This window comes from Sceloporus occidentalis, unplaced genomic scaffold, assembly GCF_023333645.1.
Source record: "Sceloporus occidentalis isolate IW3139 unplaced genomic scaffold, rSceOcc1.0.p SCAF_92, whole genome shotgun sequence".
NCBI lineage: Eukaryota > Metazoa > Chordata > Lepidosauria > Squamata > Phrynosomatidae > Sceloporus > Sceloporus occidentalis.
This window is the reverse complement of record NW_028317072.1, coordinates 773,763-784,332: the sequence shown is the minus strand read 5'-3', so window position 1 is coordinate 784,332 and position 10,570 is coordinate 773,763. Positions and strand designations below refer to the sequence as shown.

General features: G+C 41.7%; 1 protein-coding gene across 1 annotated transcript in view; it reads left to right on the top strand.

Moving 5' to 3' along the window:
• Nucleotides 1-439: 439 nt before the first annotated feature.
• LOC149284463 (neuronal vesicle trafficking-associated protein 2-like) overlaps nt 440-10,570 on the top strand; it is a 98,917-nt gene continuing 88,786 nt past the window's right edge. The window contains exons 1-2 of the mRNA XM_089496689.1: nt 440-619; nt 2,222-2,372. Of these exons, the coding sequence (XP_089352815.1) occupies nt 2,244-2,372 (129 nt within the window). The 5' untranslated portion in view covers nt 440-619; nt 2,222-2,243. The remainder of the gene's footprint in view (nt 620-2,221; nt 2,373-10,570) is intronic.

Sequence of the window (10,570 nt, the reverse complement as noted above, 5' to 3'; positions counted from 1 at the left end):
TAAAATGAGTACCCATCTTGTCATGGGCAATTAGCTTATACATCGTAAACCGCTTAGGGAGTGCTTCAGTGCACTGATAAGTGGTATAAAAATGTACTTGCTATTCCCTCAGAGTGTGGTGGAGTCTCCTTTGGATGTCTTTAAACAGAGGCTGGATGGCCATCTGTCAGGGATGCTTTGATTGTGAGTGCCTCCATGGCAGGGGGTTGGATGGATGGCCCTTGTGGTCTCTTCCATCTATTATGCTATGCTATTGCTATTGGTGCTGATGAAAAAGAGAAGCCTGGCTGGACATTCAGGGAGTTGCCTGTAGGTGGCGCTGTGGCTAAAGGACGTGGCTCCCCCCTTTTTCCCCCTCCTTGCTTGCTGGGACGCTCTGCGACAGCAGGGGGCGCCATATCCCTTGGAAGCCTGGGAGTCTTTGCCTGCTGCAGCAGACTGGAGCTTCTCCCTCCCTCAGCCTTTGAGCAGCATCAGCAGCATCAGCCTCAGCCGCCTTTGGAAGGAGCCGGCAAGGAGAGGCAAGCGCTGTCCCTTCAGCACCACCGAGGAAAAGGAAGCCCAGCCTCTGCTGCTTTGCAAAGCCCAGAGGAGCCTCTCTGCCCTGGTCCAGCCTGAAGTAAGTGCACTGGGGGTGGAGGTTTGGGGAGGGCTGGGAGCCTCCTTTTTTCTGGCTGTGCAATAATTGTGGTTATTTGTGGCCCCTTCCGGCCCCATGCAACTGGTCCAGGCTGATCAGGAGGAGGGGAAAGGGGCCCTTGGCATGCCCATCCTCAGGGTGGCCTTTGGAAAACAGCATCCTAAAGCAAAGCAGGGTCGAGTCCTTAGTAACAAGCTCTCTGTGTTGAGAATCACAATTAAGGGTGGGTGGGTTTGTGCACCAGCCTCTAAGGAGTTAACACAGGACTTGGGGTTTAAAACACACACACAGACAGAGAGTGCACAACATGAAGCTAACACGCACATCATTTCTCTCTCACACACAAAACCACCCTAAAGCAGAGAAGTATTTGTCCTTTAGTAACAGATTCTCTGTACTGAGAATCATAATAACAAGGACAAACCCTGGGCGGGTTTGTTAAAGAATGAGCCTTATTAAGTGCCAGCCTCAGAGGGGTTAATACAGGACTTGAGGTTTCACACACACACACACACACACACACACACAGGGTGCACAACATGAAACTATCACAGACAGAAAAATAGCATCTTAAAGCAGAGCAGGGTTTATTCTTTACTAACAGATTCTCTGTGCTGAGAATCGTGATCATAATTAAAGGCAAACCCTGGGTGGGTTTATTCTTGTGAAAGAATGAGCCTTATTAAGCCCCAGTCCCTAAGGACTGGGCTTGGGGTTTAAAACAGACACACACAGAATGCCCAACATGAATCTCTCTCACACACAATCTTTCTCACACAAGAATACTATCCTAAAGCAAAGTGGTATTTGTTCTTTAGTAACAGACTCTTTGTGTTGCTTAAGAACAAGCCCAGGGTGGGTGGGTTTGTTAAACAATGACCCCGATTAAGCGGCAGCCTCTAAATTTGTTAATGGAGTTACTGGTTTTTTAAAACAACAACAACACACAGAGACAGAGTGCACAACATGAATTATCACACACACATAACCTCTCACACACACAAATATCCCCCTAAAGCAGAGCAGTATTTATTCTTTAATAACAGCCTCTCTGTAATGTTGCTGCTGGTGGTGGGGTGGGTTTGTGACCCTAATTAAGTGCCAGCCTCTAAGGGATTAATGCAGGACTTGGGGTTTAAACACACACATAGACTGCACAACATGAATCTCTCACACACAAAAACCCACCAAGCCTGGCCCAAAGCAATCCCTTCTGCCATACTGCACAACAAAGCAGCAAGGCAGGGTTCCCCCGGATGGCATGGATCTTTATTTATAACAATGATTGTTGTGTGTGGATCTAAAAAGGAGGGAGACAGCACTCTTGGAGGGTGGCTCAAGAAGCATGGTTGAGGTTCTTTTTCAATGGGGTTCAGAAAAGAAGTGTTACATGATGTGAAATGCTGTCTGCTCCTCGCATCACCTGCCAGTAATCTGGCAGAGACATCCAAGTGGTGTGTGAACTGCTACTCTGATTGAAGCATCACAATGTGACAGATCCTTCTTGATTTCCAGACTTCTCCACTCCCACCCTGCTTTCTTTTCAGCCCTTTAACAGTGGCTGTCTCCATACATTTTTAGGTCTGGAAAGTGAGGTCTAAGGATGGTGAAACTGGGAAGCAATTTGAATGACAAGACCAAGCAGCAGCCGTCCAACGAGGATGGCTTTCAGACGGTTCCTTTGATAACCCCCTTGGAAGTAAATCATTTGCAGTTCCCGGCTCCAGAAAAGGTAAATGGAAACAAAAAAAGTAACACATACAGACGCACACAAGGAGATAAGGCAACACTGCCAGCCCACTGTTTTATAGTCTTTCAGAAGTGTTTGAAAGAGTGCCTATTATTCCATCTGAAAGCAAACGAATTAAAAGAGTTTGGCTTTTGATGACCGTGTGCATGTGTGTGTGCATGCCTGTGTTTAAATACACAAAGAACCAGCATATAAAACCTGGGAAATTTATCATGATTGAATTTTCCAAAATGGCAGAATCTATTCATACTATTGTTCATTACCATTTAATGAGGAATAGATTATATTTTACAGTTCTCTACATCATGTTTTCACATTCAAAAGGCAATGTAGACTGGTCATTTCATAGTAAAATAGCCTTTTATGATTGAGCAAAGCCACTGAATTATTCTATGCAAAAAGTGAGAGGGGGTCATATCTTCATCTCGCTCCCCATCCCAATCAAATTGGCTTATAGGAAGGAATGATAGAGCTCCCAATGAAAACTCATGGATTTCAAGCAGCATGATCAAACTGTGTGTCATTGATTGGTTCCTCATTGATCTGTTTTCTTTATATAGCCTATTGTCTACTCCATACACATTGTTAACTCCCATCGATATAGCCACTGGGAGAGATAATGTGGTGGTACAAACACACGTCTTGCCATAAAATTATGTGCCCAGAACATCTATGTGGTATAAATCCTCATGGGAAAAAGAAAACTACTGCAGTACTGCATCTGTGTGTATTATGAAGATGTGTATATATATACACAGTACACAGAGGGGTAGCTCTCATGGGGTAACAGCAAACTAAATCTGTTCACTTCTAAAACTGCACATATAGTATGTGGAGGGAGAGGGATTCATCTTGATGCAATGTAAATATTATACTAGTACATCTAAAGGCAAATAACAGCAATCAGGGTGCAAAATTATTGCAGGGACGTAGCCAAGGGGGGGTTCTTGGGGTCTGGACCCCCCTTCCATTAGAAAAATGAATGGTGTGTGCTGCTCCGCCGCTGCACCCAAGCCCCATTATAATGGTGGCACTTAGTCTGGACCCCCCCTTCCTAAAATCCTAGCTATGTCCCTGATTATTGGGCTGGTTTGTTCACCTCAGCAAAATCAACCTGGTACCAAAATACTGGAATGCCCCTCAGCAATGCATTGATATAAGCTGTCAGGGGGAGATGAATTCCTTTAATGTAACTAAAGGGTGGGGATACTGAAGAAAGGCATTAGGATAAGCAAGAAGAAACAAAGATAAGCTGGGTTTTGGATTGCAAGGAGTTATCATCCAAATTATTTCTCAGAAACAAAGAATGCACAGTTTTTGAGTAATATGACATTCCTTTTTTTTTTAATATGTTGAAAACGGAGACTTGTCTTTTCTTATCCCATGTTTTCCTTTTTAAAAGGAAGGAGGTTTGTTTTGTAAGTGTGAGTTATCTGGAGTTCTTTTATCTCTAGTGTAGTTGCAAATGTGATTTTTGTTGTGCCTTTCTCTCCCCTCTTTCTCCCTCCTTTTTCTTGATGGTCCACTGTATACTAGTTACAGTAGTTTGATCCCCCTTTAACTATCATGGCCCCATCCTATCATCTCCTGGGATCTGTAGTCTCTTGAGGAAGAAGGGGTTCTCTCCCAGGGAGCTCCAATACACTCACCTGGACTTCAGCAGAGAATGCTAAGTATTTGAGTAAGCTGCACCTGCCAAGATCCAAAATAATAAGTTGCATCAGATTCCTCCAGCTGTGTATGCTGATTCACTCTAAGAAGCAGAAGAAGAAGCCAAAATGTTACCACATGGAAGAAAAAAAAATGGAAAAGCAAATTATTTCCTCCCAGTTATTTTTTTAACTGTTTGGAGTTCTGAACTTTAAAATAATGGCCTAGTATGACCTTAAAGACAAACATGTAGCTTGTGGCATGGTAGGCAACAATCTACTTCATCAGAAGCATCTATCCAAATAAAAAAACCTCTTGTCTACAGAATGAATTGGGTAATATTTCTAAATAAATCCAAATGATTGCTCCAGCAAATGATATTTTTGGATTCAAATGGTCATTCAGTCATAATGGTTAATGGTTTCAGAAAAAGGTTTTTAAATTTTTATTTAAATAAGTCATTTTCCTGATATGTCTGATGAAAACAACAGTGAACTGCTTCTGGGTTTCTCTTTCTGGCAAACAGCTCACAGTGCATGAGTGGCTGGAGAAAAAAGAGCTCATGAATGTAATCTACCATAGGTGGTACCTTCCTAGGATCTGGTACACAAACACTTAAGGAGGGATATGAAAATGGCTGCAATCTCATCATGGAAAGGTAAACTAATGTTTAGTGAGCCAGGCCTACAGAAGATGTTTCAACATCAACTGCTATATTCTTACTGAATATATAACCTTACTGCTATATTCTTACTCTTTGGAGATGCACACTTCTACATCTGGTAGATGCTTCAGAAGAAGAGTTTCAAAAAGACCTTATAGCCCTGGCTTATAAAAGTAGGCTAACTCATGAAAGTTAATGTCACCAGATCTTACAAAGAACCAAGTAGCTAATTAGTATACATGACTACTTTAGAGGGAGACATTAATCACAATCATTTTATATTTATTTTCCAAAATCATTTTGTTTCATTGTAATGATTTTTTTCAGTCTAAGTGTCATCGACACAATTACTGTACAGGGCTCACCTATGTGTAAGGGCATCTGACATTCCCTTCAGCTAGTATGTGGGACAGACCTGCAAAAAAGGATGACATATGAAGCTGGGTCATCCATTGGGATGGAAGGGGAACGGCAATCACTTTGGAGCTTTATGCACAAGTTGGAGTACAAGATTATGGGGATGGCTTTTTTGTTATTTGTCTGCTAACATTATTATTATTATTATTATTATTATTATTATTATTATTGTGTATCTTCTGATAGATTGTAGTGTTTCCATCTAAATTGCTTTTAGAAAAGTTTGGCAATAGTGACACTAGAAAGCAAAATAAGAGTGCAATCCTAAATGGTGAAGATGGCAAAAATCCAGCTGAGACAATTCAAGGTCAGCTGAAGCAGTATTGAATCAAAATTTCTCCCAGCCTTTAAGATGCTAAAAATTGCTTAGGACCAGCCTTCACTCTGGCCTAACTTTGTGGTGGAATGGTGACTTGAAGAGGTTTAGATCTGTCAGAGGATATTTGAGTTAGCCAGAAAAACAATGTTCTGCTTAATTCTAAGCTATTAAAGCCAGAACTTCTTTTAGTTAGGATTGCACTGGAATAAATAATAAATAATAAAATTCCCAGATCAGGGCGGTTTACAACAAGTTAAAAACAGTACAGTAGGCAATAAACATTAAAATCATACAACAATTACATAAAACAAACCCAAAAAGCCCCAGGTTAGCCAGTCCCGTTGCCAGTACGGAGGAAGGAGGCCTAAGGGACTTTAATCAGGGAATGCAATCCCAAACAGGAAGGTCTTTAGGTCCCGTCTAAATTGGGCCAGGGAGGTAGCTGAGCGGAGCTCTATGGGCAGCGTGTTCCAAAGGGCCGGGGCGGCGATGGAAAATGTCCTCCTGGTAGTGGAGACAAACCTCGCCCCGGGAACCCTAAGTAGTTGCTGCCCAGATGTTCTGAGGGTGCGGGGCGGAATGTATGGGGAGAGGCGGTCCTTCAGGTATCCTGGGCCCAAGCCATTTAGGGCTTTATAGGTCATCACCAACACCTTATATTGCGCCCGGAAGCGGATGGCTTTAGATCTGTTTTATTACAGTCAGCCCTTCTTATACATTGATTTTTTATGCACAGATTTTTTTATACATGGATTCAAGGATCCATGCTTTGAAAATGTTCAAAAAAGTATAAATTTCAAATATCAAACCTTGATTTTCCATTTTTTAAAATAAGGGACACCATTTTGCTGTGTCATTATATTTAATGGGACTTGAGCATACATGGATTTTGTTATCCACGGGGGATCTTGGAACTAAACCCCAGCATATAACAAGGGTCCACTGTATTTTAAACAGATTAGCAAATGTGTCTCCTCAAAATAGAAGAAAATTTCCTGCTTCTGGAACTTATAATACCTTGGACAAGAGTACTGAAAAGAGGTGATGCTGAGAAGATCCTTCTTAAAAATATTGATATCTCAGCAGATTTTCTACTTACTGCACATTATAAAAAAATAAACATGCTGTTCTTATGCTATTGCATGAAGTCTATCTTTCTTACAGTTAGTAGAGCTGCCACATCCATGAGTGATCTATGGTGTGACTGTCAAATGCAAGATATCTGTCACAGTTCCTCCTTGCACCAGAGATTACTTGCTCCCAAATGACAGGAGGACAGACCCTCATCGGTCTCAGGGACTGTTGCCCAGCAAATCAGAATTGGGTAAATTTACCCAACTTACCCAATTCTGATTTGTTGGGCAACAGTCCCTGAGACCAATGAGGGTCTGTCCTCCTGTCATTTGGGAGCAAGTAATCTCTGGTAAATCAGACCAGGAAATGCTGCCTCGTTAAATATACTAAGTAGCTGATCTAGAATCTTGGCCATTGTTCCCATTTAGTGTTGCTTCCTTTTATTATGATAGATCTGAAATTGGCTACTGATGAAGACATGGTACTTGGCGAGATAAGACTCAGCTCAGCATGACTCTTCTTTACACACAGAAATGCTGGAAGTGTTGGTCTGTTTTGTATTGAGTGCAGAATTGCATCAGTTGCCCAAGAGACAGATCTTGGACATGTTCCTGTTAACTGTGGCTTTAAGAAGAGTTCAAATGATGAGGGCAAAGTTCCCTAACAATCTTTATTTGTTCAATCAGCCATTGGGCCATGGCGTCCTTGGATGTCCCAGTAGGAAAGGACTGAAAACTGTCTCCTGAAATGACATCCAGGAAGACTTCACCTTTTTTTAACATAGGTTCAGCCAGATAGATCTGAAACATGCCTGCTCTGGAGGGTGAGGTTTTATAAAACTTTCGAAATAGTATACCTTAGTAACTTAGGGGCTGGACAGATTGGCAGAAAGGGGCGGCGAGACGCTGTGCTTTCTGCCCCGGATGTAGGCCACAGCAACCACATGACGTGGCCTGCACATGGCTCAAAAATTCCAATGGCTGACGGTTGTAGTTCAGGTATCTTGCATGCTTTCTTGGGACAGACCAGCTTAGGACAGTAGTTTTTCTTCAAATGTCATTAAGCTTATACTCCCAGAGTCCCTGGCCATTGGCCATTCTGGCTGGGCTTCTTTGGAGGACTGTCTGAATAGAGAACCATTGGTGTAGATATATAATTTTCCTTGCAAATAGATTCTGACTTTCAGTCCCTAGCATCTTTGTCAGGAAGGACCGAGTCGCAGTTGAAGAGAAACTCCTCATCCTTCTGGGCCAAGTCAGAGCACATTGGGCTAGAGACACTGATAAAAAGCAGCTTCTTATGTTCTTGCCTCTCCCCCATTGTTACAACAATGAGGCTCCTTCTCTGCAAAGACATCTCTCTAGTTTCCATCTTTCCCCCCTGTTTGCATTCTCTGCATTCCTGCCAAATCATCTCATATTGGTTCATTACCTACATCCTGAGAGCAGACTAAATTAAATAAGAGAAGCAGATATTTTAACCATTAAAGACTTTTCTTTCATGTGAATAGTTGATCATAGTGGCTGATGGCTACACACACACATACACTTGAGGAGTGGTGTATGCCAGTGGACTATACAAAGGCCTCCATCCCACAAGCAGCTATAGGTGAACATTCTATCTATCTATCTATCTATCTATCAATCTATCTATCTATCTATCTATCTATCTATCATTTATATCCTGCCTTTTTCCCAAAATGGGATTCATGGTGGCTTACAATAACTTTAAAAAGGTCCAACTAAAACATTAATTTACAAATGTTAAAAAGGAATTAAACATCAACATTATTTAAAATGTGAAGGAAAACAGCTAAAACAGCTAAAACACTTAAAACACATTTAATATATTTTGCTAGTTTTACATGATATTTTGAATAAGAATGTGCCAAACGGTGAAGAAATGAGAAAGCAAAATCATGAAGGGATAAGAGAATGAAGAGAAGAAGAAAATGAGAATAGAGTAGCCAAGCTCTTTTCTTACCTGAACAAGCAAGTTCTTTTCAACCCTTTACAGCAACGATTCCCAGACTTTGATCCTCCAGGTATTTTGGACTTCCAGAAGTCCCATTTACTGGGTTGCTCTGTATAGGATTGCACTGTCATGTGTACTATGTCTTGAGATTTCATGACCTGGCTATTCACCCTGACAATGTGAATACTTTGTAACCTTTTCCTATTTAAAAACAAAGAAACAAACAAACTATATAACCCATAGCATTGTCCCTACCTATTCTGCTATTGTAAATGCTTGTCATAAATTGAGTTGAACATTATCCTTAGGGAATTTCTAAATATGAATGAACAACCTGTCATAGTGGCAGACACCTTTACATAGCCCAGTAAAATCTTTAAAGCATTTCTTTTTGCAGGGGACTTTAAGAAAGTTGTGGTCCAGACGGTGCCACTTTGAAACATTTTTTATACAGGTAGGCTGTAATCCTAAATGACTGGGAAATAAATCCTGTTGAAATCCTTGTGATCCCCAAATACATATGGGGCATCTCAGGATGGACTCATGATATTTTGGTGTCTTGTGGCAGCAGCCTCACTAACTGAAGGTACATAGGAGCCAAAGTCAATCAAGTTGTGTTGGCATCTGAGGCAGAAAAACCAACAAGTACTTCCCTGGCAGTAAAAATACAATACATTAATCGTGAAAAACATAAGAAATGCCAGAGAGATTGCACTGAAGGCATATCTATTCCAGCTTCCAGTTTTGCTGCTCTCTCATAATTTACAGTTTACTGCCTGAGGCAGATGCTTCTCTTTGCCTCATGGTAGAGAGTCTAGAGGGCCCTGGCCACTATGAAGCCAAAGCTAAACATTCTTAAATCCACTCCATTCCAGTAGGAGAATTTAAAGTACCTGGACAGAGTTCTGTGCCTGAAGTAGATCACATCCATAGATAGAGATGGCCATTAGACTGCGAAGTTTTTAGTTGAGGAAAGGAATGCAACAGAAGCTGTGAATAAACTGATTTAATCCTTGCTCTCTGAGTCTGCAGGAAGAATTAATGAGAAAATGGTATATTTGCTGAATTCTTTCTTTGGATTTAGTATGATGTCTTGTGCTACTGAGGCACTAAATACTTGTATATTGTGATAAGTGATCATTTCATAGCTAACATGAAAAAGAGATTGGGGCTCCTGTAACTTCAATAGTCACACAGAAAAGGGAATTTCAATAGGTGAAGCTTGTTGTGCAAGTACAGGAGCCCTCTCCTCTGTTTCTTGAGGCTACCCGAGCTCATAATGCCAGTCTTTAGTATTATACTGATGTAGCTGGGTCACAAATCAGTTTTTGGTGACTTCTTGACTGCCTGGAGGAGGGAATAGCTATAGATAGCTTCAAAGGCATCCTGTCCCTGTTTGTGTTGATTTTTTGTGTGGGGAGGACAGGGTAGCAGTGCTTGGACAGGGCAGCTGTGTTCCTCACACTGGTTGCACTGTGTTTCCTGAGCTAACTGGTTGTCCTCAGCTGTGGTGGAGGACACTTCCCAGTCACTAGTACTGAAGGGACACTCCCCTGCTATATAATCTGTATATGGAGTGGTGGAAGACATTATCTTTCCTTTCAGCTGAGGTAAGCCTTGGGCCTGCCCTGCAAAGTCCTATCAGAAAGCTACCTCACATTTCCTTTTCACCCTTTTTGGACCCAGTTGGCACCATGTTCTAGAGGGGAAGGAGAAGAGGTGAGGCTGTCATCAATCTTTTCCTCCTTTAACCTGTCATAGGAATGACTCAGAGAAGGAAGCAACGGCAAGAAGAACCAGCAGGAAAGCCCAGAGCATCTAGAAATTGGGAGTAGACCCCTGAATGAGGTGTAGTTGACAGTAGTTGCTCCATGATGCTGACTTTTGATGCTGGCCCAGATACCTACACATCCTTTCTCACAGTATATGCCATCCAAATATGGAGACTGGGAGAAAGTGTAGCTAGGGCCAGTCACCAAATTAATTGAGGATAGCAACATGAATTATTAAATAACAGACAAAACAATAACAACAGGAAGCCTAGCAAACATTTCAGAAGAGGTATGATGGCTCAACTCTACC